Source organism: Rhinoraja longicauda, chromosome 5 (assembly GCF_053455715.1).
Source record: "Rhinoraja longicauda isolate Sanriku21f chromosome 5, sRhiLon1.1, whole genome shotgun sequence".
NCBI lineage: Eukaryota > Metazoa > Chordata > Chondrichthyes > Rajiformes > Arhynchobatidae > Rhinoraja > Rhinoraja longicauda.
Genome location: NC_135957.1, coordinates 14,220,190 through 14,242,195, shown reverse-complemented (window position 1 = coordinate 14,242,195; position 22,006 = coordinate 14,220,190). Strand labels below are relative to the sequence as shown.

Below are 22,006 nucleotides of genomic sequence, written 5' to 3'. Positions count from 1 at the left end.
AAAAATGTTGCCAACCCGAAATCTCCAGCGATGCTGCCTGACTCACTGAGTTACTCCGGCACTAAAATGTGTCCTTAATCAAACTAAATACTGAGAAGGCCTGTTACCAGCAAGGTTGTAGCCAGCCACATCACCGTGAAAATCTTTATTCCTTTTGCGATGATACGCTGCTTCAGAACATTTGGATATGACCCCTGAACCAGGACGATAGCTATTTTTACTATCCGGTGTGCATTTTGAGTGATAGAGCTGTACAGCATGGAAACAGGCCCTTTGGCTCACCTTGTCCAAGCCCACCAAGTGGGCAAACTTGATGAGTCCCATTTGCTGCATTTGGTTCATATCCCACTAAACCCTCGTGTTCTAGTTTTCTAGAATCAATGTCTAATTGCAGAAAGTTGATGGTAATGGTTAAATTCTAAACTGACTTTGATTTCTACACATCGGTCAGTATTAATTGCTTGGAGAACTAGTTGTTTGGTGAACTGTGTTGCAGGTAATAATGTTTTTTCATGTCCAACATGCATGAAAGACAATTACTATCAGTATTCCCCATATAAGGCAAGCTGGGCATGGAGACTGGATGAAATAACTAAACAACACATCTTTAAGAGTGACCGAGAGACTTATCTAATTTTGCATTTTTATTGTTGCAAATCACTTGAGGTTGACTTTTACAATTGTAATGCTATTTGGCACTCGATTAGATGATTTTTAATGTTTTCATTACATTCTACATGGACCATCTGGAATCCTAACCATTTCCTCGCTGTTACGTTGGAGCAATTTCATGATATTCAGAAGCCTTTTAGTTGCACACAATGAAATCCTATTTATGATCAATTAAGCAACTTGGATAAATCAGTGATAGTACTGCAAAAATACTGAAAAAAAATTATCAAGGGCTTGAGATAAATCCTTCGTTCTAAATCCCAAGGAATCATTGGAGATTTATCTAAATTTCACATGCCATTTTGGATTATATTAGAATTTTGGCTGTTGATGTCCCATTTGGATTTGTAAGAGCTTTGAACTAATTATCAAAGAAGTTGTCAGACAATAAAGCAATGTGCTAACCTTTGGATCATAATTGGTATCACTCAAGAACTGCATAAATAAATGATATTTTGGAATACTTGGCAAAAAAATAGTGAGTTAAGTAATTGAGTAATTCAACATTTATGCCTTCTTGATTATAAATTAACCATTGAAATTGCAGAATGATTACAGTGTGGACAGATAACTGGCTTTATGGAAAGGTCTTTTTAACCACTTTCTCAATCTGTCCAGCCACTATCAACAAACTACGTGCAAACAGCTCAGAACTCTGTGTTCTTGTACCCCCTTTTGAACTGTGAAGAAAGTTTGCAGCAGGATGTTGATCAGCCGGCAAATGGACAGGGATAGATGGGATCCCTTTGGTCGGCATGACTGAGTTGAGTGAACAGGAGGTGAGGGTTTCCTGAAATTGGGAGGCTCAATGTTCATACCATTGGGTTGTAGACTATTCCGGCGGAATATGAAGGTTTTTCCTTTAGTTTTCGTTGGCCTCACCCTGGCAGTGAATAAGGTTGAGATAGACAGGTTGGAATGGGAAGGGGAGTTGAAATGGCATGGAACCGGGAGCTTGGGATGATTGTTGCGGACAGAGCCTAGATGTTCTACAATTTGGCTTCCCAGATTGCGCTTGGTTTTGCTGATGTAAATGAGCCCACATCAGAAACACTGAATGCAATAGAAGAAGGAGCCTGTGAATCTTTCCTCTTCAAAATTCCTTCCACTCACATTAAACCTGTACCCTCTTGTTTTTGATACATCCACCATGGGGAAAGGTATTCTGACTACCCTAATTCTGGCTCTTATAATTGTATAAACTGGTATCAGGTTACCTCAGTGAATACAAGACTCGCGTATCCATGTTCATAAGTCCTAGGAGCAGAATTAGGCCATTCGGTCCATTGAGTCGACCTCGCCATGCAATCATGGCTGATCCATCTTTCCCTTTCAACCCCATTCTCCTGCCTTCTCCCTGTAACATTTTGACATCCTTACTCATCTGGAACCTGTCAGTCTCTTGTTTAAAATTACCCAAAGACGTGACCTCCACTGCCATCTGTGGTAATGAATTCCGCAGATTCACCATCCTCTGACTAAGGAAATCCCTCCTCATCTCCTTTCTAAAGGTACATCATTTTATTCTGAGGGTGTGCCATCTGGTCAGAGACGCTCCCATTAGTGGAAACATCATCTCCACATCCACTCTATCCAGGCCTTTCACTATTTGGTAAGTTTCAATGAGGTTCCCCCTCATCCGTCTAAAATCCAGCGAGTACAGACCCAGAGCTGTCAAACTCTCATCATACGTTAACCAAATCAATTCCAGGATCATTCTTGTAAACCTCCCCTGGACCCTCTCCAACATCAGCACATCCCTCCTCAGATATGGGACTCACAACTATGCACAGTACTCCAAATGTGGTCTGACCAGTGCCTTATAAAGTCTCAGTATTACATCCATGCTTTTATATTCCAGTCCTCATGAAATTAATGCTAATATTGCATTTGCCTTCCTTACTACTGATTCGACTTGCAACTATCTATAGTTTCCCATAACTAAAGTCTGACTAAAGGGTAACATCCGGATAATCTCCTCTGCATTCTCTCCGGCACAACCACATTCTTCCGACAGCATGGCGACCAGACTATTGATTGTAAACAAATATTTTGCCTGTAGAAATCTTTGTGATTTAATAATTAGCCCTTTTTCCAGCATTAAGTTTGATAACATTCACAATTATAGAAGAGTAACTGCAGACAAATTCACAGGTCATTTCTCTTCAACAATGCTGGTCGTAATGTGAACAGATTAATCTGCTAGAGTTAATAATACCAGCAATTTGTTTTGGTGATACTGCTATTGTTGAATTAATTATTTTCTCCATTCCTGTCAGAAGTAACAAATAAACAAAAACTCTGGATTTACTTTTGGATTTCACCTAGGTTAATATTAGGCTTAAGCTTCACTTTACAGATCTGCTCAATGATGGGAACATTACAACATTGCTGCTTCTTATTTTTCTCTATATCCCAACAGTTTATCTTTTGGTTCATATCAAAAGAGCCTATGCATCAAAAGATAAACTATTGGGAAATTGAAAATTAGGTGTCGTTGCTCCTTGTGTTTTTTTCTGGCTTTTTCCAAAATGCTTAGGTAAATCAATGGCACTGTCATTTCATGCCACATGCAAGGAAAATTTAAAACTAGCAGATTGACAGATATATACTGCAATAGAGAGTGTGATGTGTAGTAGGGAAATACAAATGTTTGGGCTATCAAACCTAACATAAAACATTTCTACAAATATATTAAGTGAATAAAATTGATAGGAGGGAAATTAGGACCCTTTAGAAGGGGCACAGGTGTGACTATAGCCCATAGTGAAACAACAAACCTATTACACAAATACCATTTATCCATTTCCACTATAAGTCAAGTCAAGTCAAGTCAATTTATTTGTATAGCACATTTAAAAACAACCCACGTTGACCAAAGTGCTGCACATCTGACCAGGAAAAAAAAGAAACATACAGTGGCAGGCAGCCAAACACAACGGCGCGGCCATCTTGAACAAAATGTTAATTCAATCACCCACAGTCCAACAATAAAAGCACTAAGCAGGCACCCAAAATTACCCAACCCCAAAAACCCCCCAAAACACAGTCCAACAATAAAAGCATTAAATAGGCATTCAAATCACACACCCCAAAACCCCCAAAAACACAGTCCAACAATAAAAGCATCAAACAGGCACAACAACAGAATCAATTTGTATAGTGCAGCTGGATTATCCCACAGGCAGTAGTAAATATTGGGGCAAAAGGCAGTTCCGGAGAGGTTTTGGGAGAGAATTCCAGAACTTGAGAATCTGTGTCACTGAAGATATGGCCACTGAATTTAAAGTAAATGCTGAAAAAGTTGAAATTAAAGGAGCTCTGATATCAGAAGTTTATAGGACTTAGGTAATGGAGAATAAACCAAGAATTAACACTTTTAAACTGAGGTGTTGTTAGTTACAAGCCAGTATCGGTCAGCAGGCACAGACTGTGGTGATTGGGTTTAATGCATGTAAACACATGAACAGCGGAGTTTTGGGTGATCTTAAATTTACAGTCGGAATGATGGAATAATCAAGTGGCAATAAGGGCAGGGATGATGGTTTCGGCATAAATCACCAGAAACAAAGGTGGCATTGTGCAAGGGAAATGGGTGGGTCTTGATGACAGCATATTGAAGATTGAATATTCTTTGAAATGTCACACCAAGATTTCAAAAAACTTTAGTTCACTTATCTGAGGTAAAGTTCGTGTTGGTGTCCATTGAATTAAGTTTCTGCCCATTGAAGGAGAAAAATACCAGAGTGCAGAATATAGTTTTCAGTCTTGTAGCATTACAATTCCAGAGAAAAAGTCCAAGGTCTACAATGAGGTAGATTGGAAGATTGGGACTAACCCCAAGCTTACTGGAGAACCATTCAGAGTCTGATAATGGTGGGGAAGGAGGTATTCCTGACTCTAGTGGTTTGTGTTTTCAAGTTTCTATATCAAATGTGGATATACAATATGAATATACAATAGGAATAATAATTTCCTCCATCAAAATATTAAGGAAACTAAAGCCATCGTCTTCCTTATTCACCTTGCTTGCTCTATACTTTGTAAATTGAAGGTATCTAAAACACTGCTATCTGTGTACTAATTTGCATCAAAATCCATTAGTCTGTGCTTGGTGATTTACACTGGCAGCTGGTTGAGCAACACCCCTTATTCTTTTCTTTTTTTTTCCATGGCCTGGTCTTTTTCTCCAGATCTTTAAACTTCAGATATCTGAAGTGCAGATGCATTGATTTAAAACTTATTTAAGATCGTGCACCAATGAGCAAGGTGCAGTTTTACTCCCATTTATGGTTCCATGAAAAAATTGTGGTGGGCAGTTCACTTTTTCTAATGACCCTCTCAAACATTCTGGTGGAGAATTCGGCATATTAACCCAGCAGTTATCCTTGAGAAATAATATTTATGTCAAGATCCCACTGTGGTGAGGAATGCGGAAGTGATGGCATTCCCATGCTTTTACTTTTCCGACTTGGGGTGTGGGTTGGAGGAGGCAAGAATAACAAACCCATACTGACAGATGTCTGCATGTGAGGCACAGACTGAAGTGAGGTTCATTTAGTCTGCATCATTTTGGATATAGTCTGTTTGGATTGTTAGTACAGAAGGCAGATTTTTGGAAGATCTAACTTTGTGGGATTTTGGCTCCTCTGTTGCTGAATGATTTGTTTTTTTTTAAATTGTTAGTCATTATTTTCATTGTAGTCATTATCAGGTCTTGAAATCTGCTCTCATCTGTCCAGTCTAATTGGGATCTTAGTGCATTGCTAATCAGTGAGCACATTTATTTTCCCACTGAAGTTAGCAATCATATAAATTCCAAACTATGTGCCAAATTGCTGCCATTTCAATTTCTCTGAGAAGGACAGCACTGATTTAGTAACAAAATGCATAGCATTTAATGGATTGGAGAGTTTTCACATGAGAAAAATTTGGGAAATATATTCAGTGAATACATTTCATATTTGTGTTCTGATGAAGTGTTATACATTTTGTTTGTACAGTTATTAATGGGATCTGGAAGAGAATTATATTTTTCATGTCATTCTTCATCTGTTAACGCTATTTAATTAATAGACTTCTGTCTGAAATATATCTACCTGCTTGCAAATTATATACTTGAACTCCTGCAAGATCAACTTATACCCATCATCCTCTTCTTCCTCTCTCATTAAGTAATTTTCCCTTCGTAGATTTCATGTGTCCAAATTGCTATGACGCCCTGTTGCAACCTAGTGATCCAAATGGTCAGTGTTTATCTTTCTTGGCCATTCGATGAATGGATGGGATTAACCCGACCCCTTATCTGCCCAGAGAAGACTTTTTCCCATTTCTTTGTCATTTTCTCAGTCTGGGTGAAATACATGGGTATGGTCTGATCTGTTGGCCATTGCAGGATGCCAAAAGTTGCAGAGTTCAATGTCCACTTCAAGTCTCCAGCAAACGGTCTTGCTCAAACATGAAGCTTTACTTAAGATTTTAACAGAAGTATTCATTTATCTTTCAATTTAATACTCATTGATCCACTTTGTTTTGACTTCTGTGACTTTTAACTCTGGAAGCTGTTGCTTCTGGAACTCTGTTGTTTGACAGCTTTGGGTTGAGGTTCAAGCTCTTTTTAATATTTCCTCCAATCAGCATGATTAATATCTGATCTTAAACCACACAAATATTTGCAGTAAAAAAGCAAACCCGCTGAGTATTGTTTGTGCTGCTCAATAATTTTTGGAAATTAATAATTTATTTGATCTATTCCTGTGTCTTATTTTACCTTTGTGCTTTAAAAAAAATAAAGTGGTCAATACTACCTTGTATTTTAATTGTATTACTAAGTAGTTTTGAAAATTCATCTGTTTATTTATTAGATATTTATCAGAGTACTGATTTTTCTAAGGAAGATTTATATTTTATTCTGTTCAGTTTTCAGATCAGATTTCAAGTACATTATTTCTCTTGAAGAACTCTTACATTTTATTCATAATATTTTGAAGTTATTATTTGTCATGTAGATTAATCTCAGTCCTCTGGCTGCCGTTTTAAGAAGTTGAGCCCATTTCAAATTCATTTCATATGAATTCCAACTTTTAATCCCTCATTTCGGCAGGAATCTTTTACTATGCTCAATTTTTTGTTGATTCTCCTGAGAAATGTTTTTAGAATTTGAAGGAAGGATAAGATACATTTGTAACCAGGCACCGGGGTAAAGTTTTTAAACAAAAATATCCATGCAGGAATGTGGGAGATGATATAATCACTTATAAATTATAACAAGCTTCAATCCTTTTAGATGCTGGGAGGCAGTCTAACTTCTTTATGACATCCCTTAAAACTTCTTGTTCCATTCTGAGAACCTAGTTTGTTCCATATGTTGAAATGTGCCCTAAAAAAGTTATGTGATTTGTATTTCTTTGCTCCATCTCTTTTGCACAGATAAAATCTTTTATCAATTTACCATTGCCTGGTTTACATTGTGCAATGAGTTATAAAAATACATCCTGTCCCTGTAAAAAAAAGTAGTTTCTGATGAAAACCTTATACCCCAAATAATTGCTCTGATTCTGTAAGAGTTGCAACTGTAGAGTGTAAGTAGGAGGTACAGGGGCTTCACTAATGCTTGGTGTAAAGGCGCCTATTTGAGTGATGAACCTGCTTATCTGTTAGGTTCATTACTTATTACTTAAATGGGGCATCTTGGTTGATATGGATAAGTTGGGCCAAAGGGTCCATTTCAATGCTGTATGAATTCTGACTCCATGATCCTGTGGTGAACTTCCTATAGTTTTGACAAAGGAGGCTATCGATATAGTGAGTGCTTTGATTATCTCCCTTGATTTTGTTGGTTTTGAGTTGTTGCTGTGGATTGGAGAGTAGCAAATATGACCCCACTATTTAAAAATGGAGAGAAAACAGGAATGATTGACTTGTTTGCTTAGTATTATGGAAAATGCTGGAATCTGTATTGGATGAAGGTGCTGAGCGAAGCGATCGCCGAGCCTGCGTTTGGTTTCGCCGAAGTAAAGAAGTTGACATCTAGAGCAGCGGATGCAATAGATGAGGTTGAGGGAGGTGCAGGTGAACCTCTGTCTCGCAGGCTCGGCGATTGCTCAACACCTTCGCTCAGTCCGCCTTAACCAACCTGATCTCCCGGTGGCTTTGCACTTCAACTCCCCCTCCCACTCCCAGTCTGACCTTTCTGTCATGGGCCTCCTCCAGTGCCATTGTGAGGCCCACCAGAAATTGGGGGAACAGCACCTCATATTTCGCCTAGGCAGCTTGCAGCCCAGCGGTATGAACATTGACTTCTCCAACTTTAGAAAGTTCCTCTGTCCCTCTCTTCCCCTCCCCCTTCCCAGATCTCCCACTGTCTTCCTGTCTCCACCTATATCCTTCCTTTGTCCCGCCCCCCTGACATCAGTCTGAAGAAGGGTCTCGACCATTCCTTCTCTCCTGAGGTGCTGCCTGACCTGCTGAGTTACTCCAGCATTTTGTGAATCAATACCTTCGATTTGTACCAGCATCTGCAATTATTTTCTTACACAATCAATTGAACAGAGTCAACGAGGATTTATGAAAGGAAAATCATTCTTGGGTAATTTGTTGGAGTTCTTTATGGATGTGACTAAAGGAAGAGAGAAAAGAAAACCTGTGGATGTTGTCTGTTTCAATTTTCAGAAGACTTTCAATAGGTCTCACAGTTAAGGTTGGTAAGGCAAAAGAATAAATGTGGAATTAATTGGATTTTTCTTATGCCAGTCGAGTAACACAAGGGGCACCAGCTATTCATGATCTTTGTCAATGATTTGGCTGAGGAGAGAGTGCTGCACCAATGCAGTAGAAGTTTGAGCCCAATGGGTCCACTTGGTCTAGTTTCTTTATAAAACTACTCTTCCGAACCAAGTTAAAATTGATAAAATGGAAGGATATGACTTCTGTGCATTGATTAGAAAGACCTAATATAATTTAGGAGCAAACTAGATCTGATCAGAGTGTAGCCTATAAAATTGGCAATTGCAAGTTAGATTAATTAGGTGGTCTATTTCCAATTATTCTTTAATAATTTGTAACCATCTTGTATTTTTTATTTCAGGTTGCCGTCGTGAAATTAAAAAATGCTGAAAAGGTTTTTGCCATGAAGATTCTCAACAAATGGGAGATGCTGAAACGAGCAGAGGTACATTCAAAGTCAAGATTATGGAATCCTATTAATTGGCTTTTGTGCCAGAGTTTTAAACATAGTTGTCCAAGGTTAAATTAAATATATAAAAACATAAGGGTGGATAATGCTGGCAGAAGATGCTGCAGTTGAAACGGAGACACTAGGGACTGCAGATATTGCAATCTTGAGCAAAATACACAACTGCTGTTGGAACTCATTGGGTGAGGCAGAATCTGCGGAGGGAAATAGATAGAAGTAGTTTTGGCTTGGGACTTATCTTCATGACTGGATTAGATGGCAGATAGCTAATAGACCAGTTTTCAACCAACTATCTCCCGTTTGCTCCAGTCTTGAAGAAGGGTCCTGACCCAAAAAGTGGCCTGTCCATTTCTCTCCCCAGAGGCTGCCTGGCCCGCTGAGTTCCAGCAACAGTTTGTTATTTGCTGTAATTTAAAGTTGAATTTCCATTCAATTGAGTGCTAGAAAACAAGGGTGTATTTCGGAGTCAATTTTGTACTTTATTGGTGTTGAGGATATTATGACAGGATAAAAACAACGGACATATACTTCAGAAATCTTCAGTGTCTGTAGCACCCAATATAATGCTGGAACAGTTTGTCTTGAACAAATGTCATTTGTAAAAATAGAAAATAACTTACTCAATCATTTAATTACTACTTATAAACAATCTTTTTTTGCTTTTCTTTGCAACTTTGTATATTTATTCGTAATGTGTAATTTAATTTTAAATAGATCTGGTCAGAAGTGAGCCCTTTGAATCATTTTGCCATTTTGTAATACCAATGAATGCGATATTTTACCTGTTTACCTTCCCTGATCTGTACCCCTTAATGCCCCTGCCAAACATTGGAAAAACTCTGGAAGCACACACCTGAGCTCTTCTTGTCTACCATATAAAACCACACGGCTGCACTAATCAAGTCCTGGGATTGAACCGGTTTGTTTTAGTTAACTATCCACTGATGAGGTAAGCTGCTGCACTTGTCCCACCAGTTTAGGCTGGGAGCAAATTAATAAGCTCTTCTGTGTGAAAATAAGAACTTAAGTAATGAGAAAGGAATGAACCTTCTGCAGATTTTCAGTATATAACAGCCGATTCAATGCCTTATCCGCGTTCATATATGATCCCCATGACTTATGATGTCTTGGAGTCAGACTGTACAGAAACAGGACCCTCAGCTGCCCATACTGATGGTCATCTTGAACTACATGTCTTTAGTAGACAAATTTACCAGCATTTGGTCTGTACCCATCTCTGTCATGTCAGCTATCAACCTTCCGCCACCCCCTTCACTAGGTTCACCTCCACCCTCACTTCCCTCGCTCATTGCCATCACCCGTCCCTTGACCTCACCCCTCCTCTTAACCTCACCCGCCCCCTCCCTTTAATCTCACCTTTCCCCTTAACCTCGCCCACCCCTCGACCTCACCCACCCTCTCCCCTTGACCTCACCCACCCCACTCCCCCTCACCCACCCCCCTCCCATCGATCTCTCATCCACCTCTCCTCGACCTCATCCACCCCCCTCCCTTCGACCTCAACCTTCCCTTGACCTCACTTATCCTCCTTCCCTGATTCTCGCCCATTGGCCCCACCACTGCACACCAATTGCCCTCCTCTCGGTCAAATCCATCATCACCCCACCACCCATATCAAACCATATTCCCCATCGCCTTCATACACCTGTCTCCCCTCGGCCTCGTATGATCGATCTCCCCTCTCCTTTGTCTATCGAGCTGACCTCGCCCTCATCTATCACCCCCACCCACTCGCCCTGGCCCTTGGTCTCACTTACCACTGCCTTCCATTTCCGCCTTTCCCTTGGCCTCCACCCTCTCTTGTTCTCGGCCTTCTCTTGCCTTTACACTTGGCCTCAGCCTCAACCACTCCTGACCTCCACTCGCCCTTCAACTTTCCACGCCCTTGGCTGGCCTGCCCTCATCTTGCCCCACCCTCCCCACTGCCCTCACCTTGCCCCACCCTCCCCACTGCCCTCACCTTGCCCCACCCTCCCCACTAGGCCCTCATCTTTCCTGACTCTTCCCCAACTCTGCTGGCCTGTGAGTTATCTACATTCCATCAATTCTTAACATAGAAACATAGAAAATAGGTGCAGGAGTAGGCCATTCGGCTCTTCGAGCCTGCACCGCTGATCATCCAACTCAGTATCCCGTACCTGCCTTCTCTCCATACCCCCTGATCCCTTTAGCCACAAGGGCCACATCTAACTCCCTCTTAAATATAGCCAATGAACTGGCCTCAACTATCTTAACTCTGGAGCATTTCTAATTTCACATGCTGTATGTTACCAGCTAACGAAGCTTCAAGGTCCTTTATTTTCCCTTTTTTCACCACTTAAACTGTCTTTCTCCCTAAACTCTTGGTCCCTTGGTATTATAGATGTGTTGTTATTCCAATAACCCACAAATCACTGTAATTTGTTTCATTGTAATAGAGGATTGAATTCCATTTAAAATATCTTAGAAACCAGCAATTTGTTATTATTTGTAGTTACTGATTTATTTGCATTTTGTTATTTTATTTCTGATGAGGCCTCATCCTTTATTCAGTATCAGTTCAGGTTGACATTCAGCATTTTTTGGTTCACTGATGGGTAGTGGAAGCCACTTGCAAGGTCATTTTTTACTGCCTTGAGAAGATGCTGGTGATCTGTCACAGTCACAGTCATTATGCAGTTAGATTGGAAGTCTGCAGATTTTTGATTTCGAGAAGATTGAAAGAAATGTGCTATATCTCCACAGTGTGCAACCTAACGTGAACTTATAGGTGGTGATCCTCCCAGACTCCTGCTGCCCTTGTTGAGGTTGTGGTGGTTTGTGACACACATACAGTTAGAGAAAGCATGGCAAGTTGCTGCAGTGTATTTTGTAAGTTATACACAATGCAGCCATGTTGTACTTGTTGTGGAGGACGAGAATATTTAAGATCGGTGACATTTAAATGGGTGACTCAGTCCTGGATAGTGCTTTTGAAGATGCACACGTTCGTGCAAGTGAAGACTATTCCAAAATACTCCAATATACTTCTGATGTGCACTGCAGATTGTGAGCATGGTAAACCAGCCTCTGGCCTGCTCACATAGCCATAGGTTTCATGTGGTTTGCCCAGGTGACTTTCAAGATATTCATGTTGGGGGGATCCTGATGAGTCTTATGCTATTGAATGGTCGGGGATTTGATAGAACCTGTGGAAATGACATTAGGTCCTCTCCTACACGGTACTTGTTTAACATGTCTGTTGTTTCTATTTTCTCTTAAGAACACAGCAGCTTTCAAGGCACCTGCATTATTTCAGCCAGCCCTTTTTTCTAACTATAATTATAACATTGTTGTGTCACCTTTGATATTCTTTGCTAGTTTCTTTACATCCTCTGTTTTGCAGCAACAGCAATATTGCTCCTCCATATTGCACTATGTTGATGTACATCACTCCCAATTCATTATAATTTTTCTACATTTCCTGTTTTTGTCTTAGTTCTGTACTATGCCTACCTAATTGTCCACAGTTTTTTCCTTTTGTCCATATTTGCAATGACTTGCAACCACTGGTGTTCTTTTGATTTTTTCCCCTCTAATATACTTACAGATTTTCTGCATAAACTTTTTAATTCCTTACTCTCAAAGCTTCTCCATTGTATTATATATTAATTAATGCTGTATCCTTCAGCATGTTGAGTTGTACACATCTTCTCCATCCTTAGCAAAGACCCATTTTTTTCTTACATCATGGCCCTTAATTTTTGTGCAGCAAGCTAAAGATAAGTCCAAGTAAATTCTGAGTATGATTAGGGTAAAGATGCATATATTTTGTGGTATGAAGGGAATCAAGAGGTGTGGATTGGTGTGGGAAAGTGGCCATATTTTGTTGAGTAGCAAAGGTGGGTATGAGGGACTGAATGGCCTGCTCATGCTTCCTTTTGTGTCGAGCCACTGGAATGAGCAAGGAATTGTTCAACTGTTGTGAGACAGTAACTTGAATGCCTTCAGTTTTGAGACTAAGTTCAGCTGTAAGCTATGTTTGACCTTAGTTGAAGGTCTGAAAAAGGATTATGACCTGAAACATCATCTGTCCATTCTCTCTACAGAAGCTGCCTGACCTGCTGAGTTCCTCCAGCACTTTGCATTTTGCTCAAGATTCCAACACCTGCAGTTCCTTGTGTTTTCATTTGACCGTAGATGGTTTTTCATAAAACATGTTCTGATCTAAATTCTACAGCTATCTTTAACTTGTCCAAAAGCAAAAAACTAAGTGAGGAATATCAGAAATAAAAACAGAAAATTGCTGGAAGTGCTGACCTGTTGGGTAGTTCTAGTATTTGCGTTTTCATTTAACTTATCTAATGTGTTTAATTATATTGGATTGCATTTTTAAAAAATAGTTGAAGCCAATTAGCAGTGTGGTATTTTCCATCTGGTTCACGGTGAGATATTTATCATGTTTCTGTTTGCAAATGTCTGACTGTTCTGACAGGACTTTGGAAGCCATTGGAGAGGGAGAACTGGGAAAGAATTAGTAGATTTATTACCATCAAGGGGCCAATTTCACTCAGTCATAGCAGTCATTGCAAATCACAAGTCTTTTTATAGCCAGTATGTATTGCAGTTTGATTTTACTTTAATCTATATAATGAAAAAAAGAATGAGAAAGGAAAGGGTTGATGTTATGGACTGTCATGCCTTCCAACTCATCAGCACAGAAATGGAATCAATTTGGCGACAGAAGTGAAGCTGCAGCATAATCTACCATGATTTTTTCGTCTAAAACAAATGCACACAGAAGTTTGACTTGTCTGGGATCATTTACCCAACTATTTTTCTCTTCCTTCTCTGTAAAAGTGAACTGAAGGAATCCTATGTGGTTTAAGCATACTCCTTGTAAGTCTGTGGTACAGTGAGCTAATTTTTAGGTTGAGTCCTTCCATTGTATCCCTTTTGGTATCGAAGGGCTAGCTAATTATTTATACCTTACTTGAAAGAACCATCTTAAATTGGAACACAAAATTCTGTGGAGAACAGACGGAATAGAAAGTCAGAAATAAATGACTAAGTCAATAACAAAGGTATCTAAAATCAGAGGGTGTAGGTTAGGGTAAGGGGTAAGCAGTTTAGAGAGGATCTGAGGAAGAGCTTTTATCCCTAGAGAACCATTGGAATCTGGAATGAACTGTCTGAGTGGATATGGAGGCAGAAATTCTCACAACACTTAAATATCAGTATTGCCAATGTTGTGGACTAAATGTTATTGATTAGAATTAGCAAAGAAAGGTACGATAGTTGGCATGGACACAGGGGGAGGGGGTTGGTGTCGGGAGGAGGAGTGTTGTGGCGAAGAGCCTGTTTCGGTGCTGCATGTCTCTATGAACACGCTACATATTCTTGCAATTTCTATGATTGGGCACATACTACTGTTCTGATGTAATTTTGAATGCAAACATTTTATTTTTAACAGACTGCCTGCTTTCGAGAAGAACGGGATGTGTTAGTAAATGGAGACAGCCAATGGATTACGACATTGCACTACGCTTTCCAGGATGATAATTATTTGGTAAGTTTAAATCTGATGTTTGAGTTTTCTTTTCTTGTAATTTAGTTTAATTTAGAGATACAACGTGGAAGTCGACCCTTTGGTCCACCGTGTCCGTGCCGACCGTGATCTGCATATGCTAACACTACCCTACACACATTAGGGACGATTTGCAATTTAACAAACAAATTAACCTACAAACCTGTACGCCTTTGGAGTGTGGGTGGAAACCGGAGCTCCAGGAGAAAACCCACGAAGGTCACGGAAAGAACGTATAAAATCCAAGCACCCAAACTCGGACAACAAACTCCAAGACAGGATCGAACCCGGATCCCTGGCCTGTAAGGCAGCAACTCTACCGCTGCGCCACTGTGCTGCCCAATTCTGTTTAAATTTATACTAAATGGTTAATTTTTATCCCAATTTAACAATTGTACAGGGTATTGGGGAGCCCCAACTGTATTACTGCCTGTTTTGGTCTCCTTGCCTTAAAACAGATATAGTGACATTGAAGGCAGTCCATGGGGAAACTCACTGACTTATTCCTGAAATGAGAGGGTTGGCTTTCCAAGAGAGACTATATTCCTTGGGGTTTAGAAGAATGAGGATTACCTTATTCAAATGTATAAAATACTAAGGGAACTTGATTTGGTAGATGTTGGAGTGTTTTCATTTGTGGGAGGGTGAACAAGATGAACACAACAAGATAAGGAGTTAGTCATTTATCTCTGATGTATGCAGACATTTCTTCTCATAGAGAGTGTTGAATCTCTGGAATTCTCTACCCTGGTGGGTGGTGGATGTTGAATCAATACAAATATTTACAGTGAAAATGGATAAATGTGGATATTCATTTAAAGCTATACACTTACAAGGGCCCAGGTGCTGATATTATGCACACTGCGTTAATTTAATGCTTTTTTGTATTAACCCATCTATAAAAGGGGTGATTTCGATGTGTACTGTCTTTAAAAGTGATAAGACAGAAATTTAGACAGAAATTTCTGCTTTTACAAATCTAAATATATTACACATATGTATGTGTGTTGACAAGTCTCCCACAATGATCTTGCTAAGTTAGAGCTTATAGCAATTTATTCCTCATGATGCACAGTATATTGCCAAATTTAGTGATTTATTGTGATTCTTAAATGTTAAATTGTATTTTTATTATTTAGTATTTTAAAAATGGTGGTGTGGCGGATCAGGTGTGATTTTCAGTTTTGAATTCTGTGTTTAAGATAATTGTCCACATGCGAATCTTGAATGCTATTACATATTTATTTAACCATCAAACTAAAGTTGTTATTATTTTAACCCCTGGACGTAAAGGAAAAAACTGAGGGTGGGTATGAAGTAAGCCGCAGGAACTGGAATGTTTTATTCAGAGAGAAGGGGAAGGGTGCATTTGTAGATGAAAGATTGGTATTAGAGAATGTGTGGACAGCCAGATGAGTTAGACTGGCTGTATCTTTGGCCGACAGATAGACACTTTTCTTACCTCCAGAAGAAGGGTCCCAACCGGAAACTTCATCCATGCTTTTTTTCCAGAGATGCTGCCTGACCCGCTGAGTTTTGTGTCTGTTTCTGACTGACATGTTGATCGATACAGCATTTTTACACCTTCTGAAATTAAACTGGTAATGATTAGATCAGTTGTGGGTGTTAACCTGTTACAACTGAGGTTTTAAAAGTCTGTTAAGTGAAACCTAAAGAAAACTGATGGAATTCCACAGTTTTACCATTCTTCTGGGACAAATATGATTTGGTGATGTATTTAATATCATTTGGATTGCAACAGGCAGGGTGAGAGAAAGGGCAGATTATAGGTGCCTTTCATAACCACATGATATCACAACCCATGAAGTGTGTTCAGTTAGGATGAAGGAAATGATCCAGCAAATATACTCATATCAAGGTTCAATAAGATAAAACATGAGAAAAATTGGTGATTGAACATGCTGGTTGCGGGAATAATGTTATCCAGGACACTAAATCATTCACTCCGTAGTGCTGAATGCATGATACTTGATACCACTGGAAAGGTGGCTTCCCTGAGAGTGCAACACTCCCTTAATACCATATAACTGCCAGCAGACACAACGTACTCAAATTTCTGAAGTGGCACTTCAACACAAAACAATCTTACTCAGCACAAAGAGTTGCCACTGATCCTAAAAGAGGAAATTGAGTGGGGAGAGCAAAGGAAAAAAGTTCAGAGTCATATCGACTGAAATTAAAAATGGAAAGAAATGTAGTGTGAGAGTGGGGATGAGGCGACCCCCAATTCTGTTTTTTGGATGAGAGAAAGCGTTGAGCATCAATATTGTAAGAGGTTTGAAGTATAGAAATAGGGAAGTGTTGTTACAATAAAGCAGGGTATTGGTGAGGTTACACCTGGAGTGCAGTGCACAGCTTTAGACCTTTTGTAAAGAAATATGATTCACTCTGCCTATTTCTGGGTTGAGAGGACAGTGTTATCATAGCGCTAAAGAAATTAAATCTATATTCTTTAGAGTTTGGAAGAACAAGGGGTTATCTTACAGAAATGTATACAATCATGAGAGGATGCAACAGGATAGATGTCAGATGTTTTTAACAGTGGGAGAGTCGATCAAGGGACCATGGCTACAAGCTTAGGGGGTACTCACAAAAATGGTGTAGGAACTTCTTGCAGACCATCTCTGGAATTCGCTAGAATCTCTGGAACCCTGAGTTTGTGGAGGCTAGATTATTGTGGGTATTTAAAGAGGAAGTAGATGTAGTAGCAGTTAGAGAAGAAATTGCAGGAATCCCGGCTGAGATATATGAATCATCGTTAGACACGAGTGAGGTGCTGGAAGACTGGAAGGTGGCTGATGTTATGCTTCTGTTTAAGGAAAAGCATGGGAACTGTAGACTAGAATTCTGAGGGATAAGATACATATGCATTTGGATAGACAGTGGCTGATTTGGGATAGTCAACATGGTTTTATACATGGGAAGTAGTGTTTTCTGAAGAAGTAACAAAGTAGGTTGACAAGGGATCGGTGCCCATTGATGTTTGTTATATCAATGATTTGGAAGAGAATGTACAAGGCAGGATTAGTAAGTTTGCAGATGACATTAAAGTAGATGGTATCATAATCAGTGACGGTGGAAGTGAGGTGAGGAATTTGATCAGCTGGTTCAAGATGGTTTAGAAATGGCTAATGTCTAGTTTAACGCAGATAAGGAGAAGGTGTTGCATTTCGGGAAGGCAAAGCAAGGCAAGACTTTCACAAGAAATGATAGAGGCCTGGAGAGTGTTGTGGAACAGAGGGATCTTGGATTACAAATACACAATTCCCTGAAAGTGGCATCACATCTAGATAGGGTGGTCAAAAAGGTGGTACGTTGGCCTTCATCAGTCAGGATATTGAGCATAGAATTTTGGATGTTTTGTTACAGTTGTAAAAGTCGTTGGTGAGGCTGCATTTGCAGTATTGTGTTCAGTTTTGGTCACTCTGCTCTTGGAAGGGTACCATGAAGTTGGAATGAGTCCAGAGAAGATCTACGAGGATGTTGCCAGGACTCGAGGACCTGAGGTATGGGGAGAGGTTGGGCAAGCTAGGACTTTATTCCTTGGAGCGCAGGAGGCTGAGGGGTGATCTTATGGAGTTGTATAAAATCATGAAGGGAATAGCTAGGGTGAACATACAGTGTCCTTTATCCAGGGATGGAGAAACAAGAACCAGAGAACATTGATTTAAGATGTGAGGTGAGGGGAAAATTTTAATTTGAACCTGAGAGGCAATATTTTCACTTAGACATTGGTGGGTATATGGAATGAGCTGCCAGAGGAGGTAATTGAGCCAGGTACTATCACAACATTTAAAAGAGACTTGGACAGGTTCATGGATAGGAAAGTTTCCGAGGAATATGGGCCAAATACAGGAAAATGCATCTTAGTCAGCATGAGGCATCTTCATATTTTTATTTCATATTTCAGATACAGCGCGGAAACAGGCCTTTTCGGCCTACCAAGTCCGCGTCGCCCAGCGATCCCCGCACACTAACACTATTAACACTATCCTACACACACTAGGGACAATTTTTACATTTACCCAGTCAATTAACCTACATACCTGTACGTCTTTGGAGTGTGGGAGGAAACCGAAGATCTCGGAGAAAACCCACGCAGGTCACAGGGAGAACGTACAAACTCCTTACAGTACAGCACCCGTAGTCAGGATCGAATCCGAGTCTCCGGCGCTGCATTAGCTGTAAAGCAGCAACTCTACCGCTGCGCTACCATGCCGCCCTGAGATAGTGATCAACTTTTAGGAAGCAAAGCGGTAAACATACCCTAATATACATTGATGGCGTTGAAGTAGAGATAGTTAAAAGCTTCAAGTACCTAGGAGTAAATATTAACAGCAACTTGTTCTGGACTAGCCATATCGAAGCAATGGCCAAGAAAACACATCAACCCCTCTACTTTAGGGAGTTTGACATATCTCCAACAACTCTGACCAACTTCTACAGATGGGTCGTAGAAAGCATTTTATCGGGGTACATCACAGCATAGTTTGGAAACCGCTCAATCCAAGACAAGAAATCGCAGAGAATTGTGCATGCAGCAAAGACCACCACGCAAACCAACCTTCCTTCCATTGCCTCCATGTACACTTCACATTGCCTCCGCCATGCCACCAGCATTATCAAGGATGAATCTCACGCTGGTCATTCCCTCTTCTCCCCTCTCCTATCAGTCAAGAGGTACAGAAGTGTGAATACACATTCCTCCAGATTCATGGACAGTTTTTCCTAGCTGTCTTCTCGCAACAGAACCATCCTATCAACACTAGAGAGTAGTCCTGAGCTAACATTGGAAACCCTTGGACTATCTTTAAACGGACTTTACTGAACTTTATCTTGCACTATACATTATTCCCGTTATACTGTATCTGTACACTGTAGACGGCTCGATTGTAATCATGTATAGTTTTTCCGATGACCGGATGGCACGCAGCAAAAAGGTTTTCACTGTACCTTGGTGCACATGACAATAAACTAAACTAAACTAAACTGAATGTCTGATGTAGGAAATTCTGAAATTTATAAGGACAATGAGTAGTTTGTAATATGTTTAGCCCAAGAGCTTACTGGGGAAGCATGATGGGAAAAGTGGCCAAAGGTGAAGGGGACATGTTAGTAGAGGCAATAAATGGATTTTGTTATGGTATGTAGATTCCAACAATGGCATAGCTAGTTAAAGTTAAAATAAACATAGGGAGTTGTGAACCAAGTGGAGTGCAATAAAACCTCAGGAAATAGTGTATGTTATTATGCCCATTTGTTAGATATATGGGAGAATGTTTTTTCTAAATAACAGGAAACATAAGATTAAAGATAACTCTGGGGTAAGCCAAACATGAATGGCTTGACATTTATCAATAATTAATTATTTCAAAAATATAGAATTCTCATGCAACCATTGTGTTGTGCGAGAAGGCTATGGGTACTGTGAATCTTTGAAACACTTTGGGTTTTCCCAAAGAGTACTGTTAAGGCCTTGGAAAAAAATACACTTGTTTGATGAACTCACCACTGCTCTATGAGATATTCTTTGGCTCTGTTCCTATCAGAGCTGTAATTAAGAGGGCAACTGGGCTGCATGTGAGCAAAAGATTCAGGGTGTAGGTTAAAATTCGCTCCAGCAATGACCAAGGTAAAAAGGGCTATGGATTGAGTGCTGGTAAATGGTAAAAAGTATAGATGGATTCTTGATGTTCATAGATGACAGAAGCAGAATTAGGCCATTCGGCCCATCAAGTCCACTCTGCCATTCAATCATGGCTGATCTATCTTTCCCTCTCAACCCCATTCTCCTGCCTTGACACTATATTGGCATGGGCATGGTGAGCTGAGGGCTTGTTTTTTTCTGTGCTGTATGACTCTAACAATGCGAGTTGTCAAAATTACAAGATTGTCTTAAATGGACACAATGAGTTGGTGTGCCAAATGATTGAGAAGACAAATTTTGGAATTGGTCGGCGTGGTCAAGTTGGACCGAAGGGCCTGTTTCCATGTATGACTTCATGGCTCTATGGCTCAATGACTCGAGATAAATGTTTGAAAGATTGAGGATTTAAGGGATGTGAGTAACTGACATAGGAGAAGAGGCCATGATCATGTTGAATATTGAGGCAGGATTGATGGACTAAGTGGCTACTCTTGCTATGTTCTTATGATAGATTCCTGCTCCTAATTTGAATGTTCATATGGATTAAAAATGGTCAGTGCAGAAAGCTATGGAAAATGGTTCATGTTTTAGGATTTGAGGGTTGTTATCAGAAGGGTTCCATAAGATTTGTAACATGGTTCCTTGTTTTTTTGCTATATAACTCAATGATTTAGACCTAAGGGGCATGATAAAGAAGTTTGCATATGACTCAAAATAGGTCATGAGGAAGAACACTGGAGCGCAAGAAGATGAAGATTGCTCGCGATAGTAGCAAAATGGAAAATTGGAATTTAATCTTGGGCCGTATGAGATAATGCATTTGGAAAAGTGTAGCAAGGCAAGGGAATAAATAATAAATTAGAACATGTTAAGTACTGGGAAGAAGCAGGGGTGATCTTGGAATGAATATCACAAATTCTTGAAGGTAGTAAGACAGGTAAATGAGGTGGTTAAACGGCTTTTAGGATGCTTTCCATTCATCGCTGAGATACAGATTTTAAGAGCAGTGAGATTATGCTCGCACTGAATACAACATTAGTTAGGTCACAGCTTGAGTACGACATACAGTGTGGTCACAACATTTACAGGCGTGCAAATCTATGAAGATATTACCAGGATTGGAAAATTGTAGCTTTGATTGTACATGCTAGAATTGTTTTATTTGAAACACAGGAGGCTGATTGTGAATCAAATTATGAGGAGCCTATTTAGGCAGCGGAGGAGTCAGAATCCTGGGGCATGGATTTAAATAATTTGTAGAAGGATTAGAAAGGATACGAAAAAATGTTTTTTATCACAGGCTGACAGAAATCTGGAACTTGAATATACTTCTGCTTGCAGGCCTGTTTAATCAGTGCTCTCAGGTGGGATTAGCTTGGATTGATCTTTTTTGGGCCAACACAGACATGATGGGCCAAATGGTGGCCGCCTATGTCATAAATTTCGTATGATTCTATGAAATAACTGGGTTGCCTTGGAATTTAGGGACAAGAATTCCCCAGGGATTTTCTCATAGTTCACACTAATTCATTTTTATATAAATTTATTGGAAATGGTATGTGTTTTTCCACATCATTTGATGACGATGTGATTAGATTTACATTACTGTTCTACTTGTGAAAGCGGGCTGGTAGAGTGCAGTCTCAGCTCTTGATGCTAAAGGTTGAAATTATTGTTTCTTGGCTGGCAAGATGGCGCAGCGGTAAAGTTACTGTCTTACAGGCCAGAGATCCGGGTTCGATCCTGACAATGGGTGCTGTCTGTGAGGAGTTTGGAAGTTCTCCCCGTGACCTGCAAGGGTTTTCCCCAGGAGCTCTGGTTTCCTCCAATGTTCCAAAGACGTACAGGTTTGAGGGTTAATTGGCTGCAGTTAAATTGTCCCTAGTGCGTGTAGGGTAGTGTTAGT

At 40.0% G+C, this 22,006-nt stretch overlaps 1 protein-coding gene across 10 annotated transcripts in view; it reads left to right on the top strand.

The window, feature by feature from the left end:
- The window catches only part of LOC144593414 (serine/threonine-protein kinase MRCK alpha-like), a 324,476-nt gene that overhangs the window by 108,290 nt on the left and 194,180 nt on the right, over nucleotides 1–22,006 (top strand). For all 10 annotated transcript variants that reach the window (XM_078398926.1, XM_078398934.1, XM_078398929.1 and 7 more), the window contains exons 3-4: nucleotides 8,759–8,842; nucleotides 14,319–14,414. In XM_078398926.1, the coding sequence (XP_078255052.1) occupies nucleotides 8,759–8,842; nucleotides 14,319–14,414 (180 nt within the window). The remainder of the gene's footprint in view (nucleotides 1–8,758; nucleotides 8,843–14,318; nucleotides 14,415–22,006) is intronic.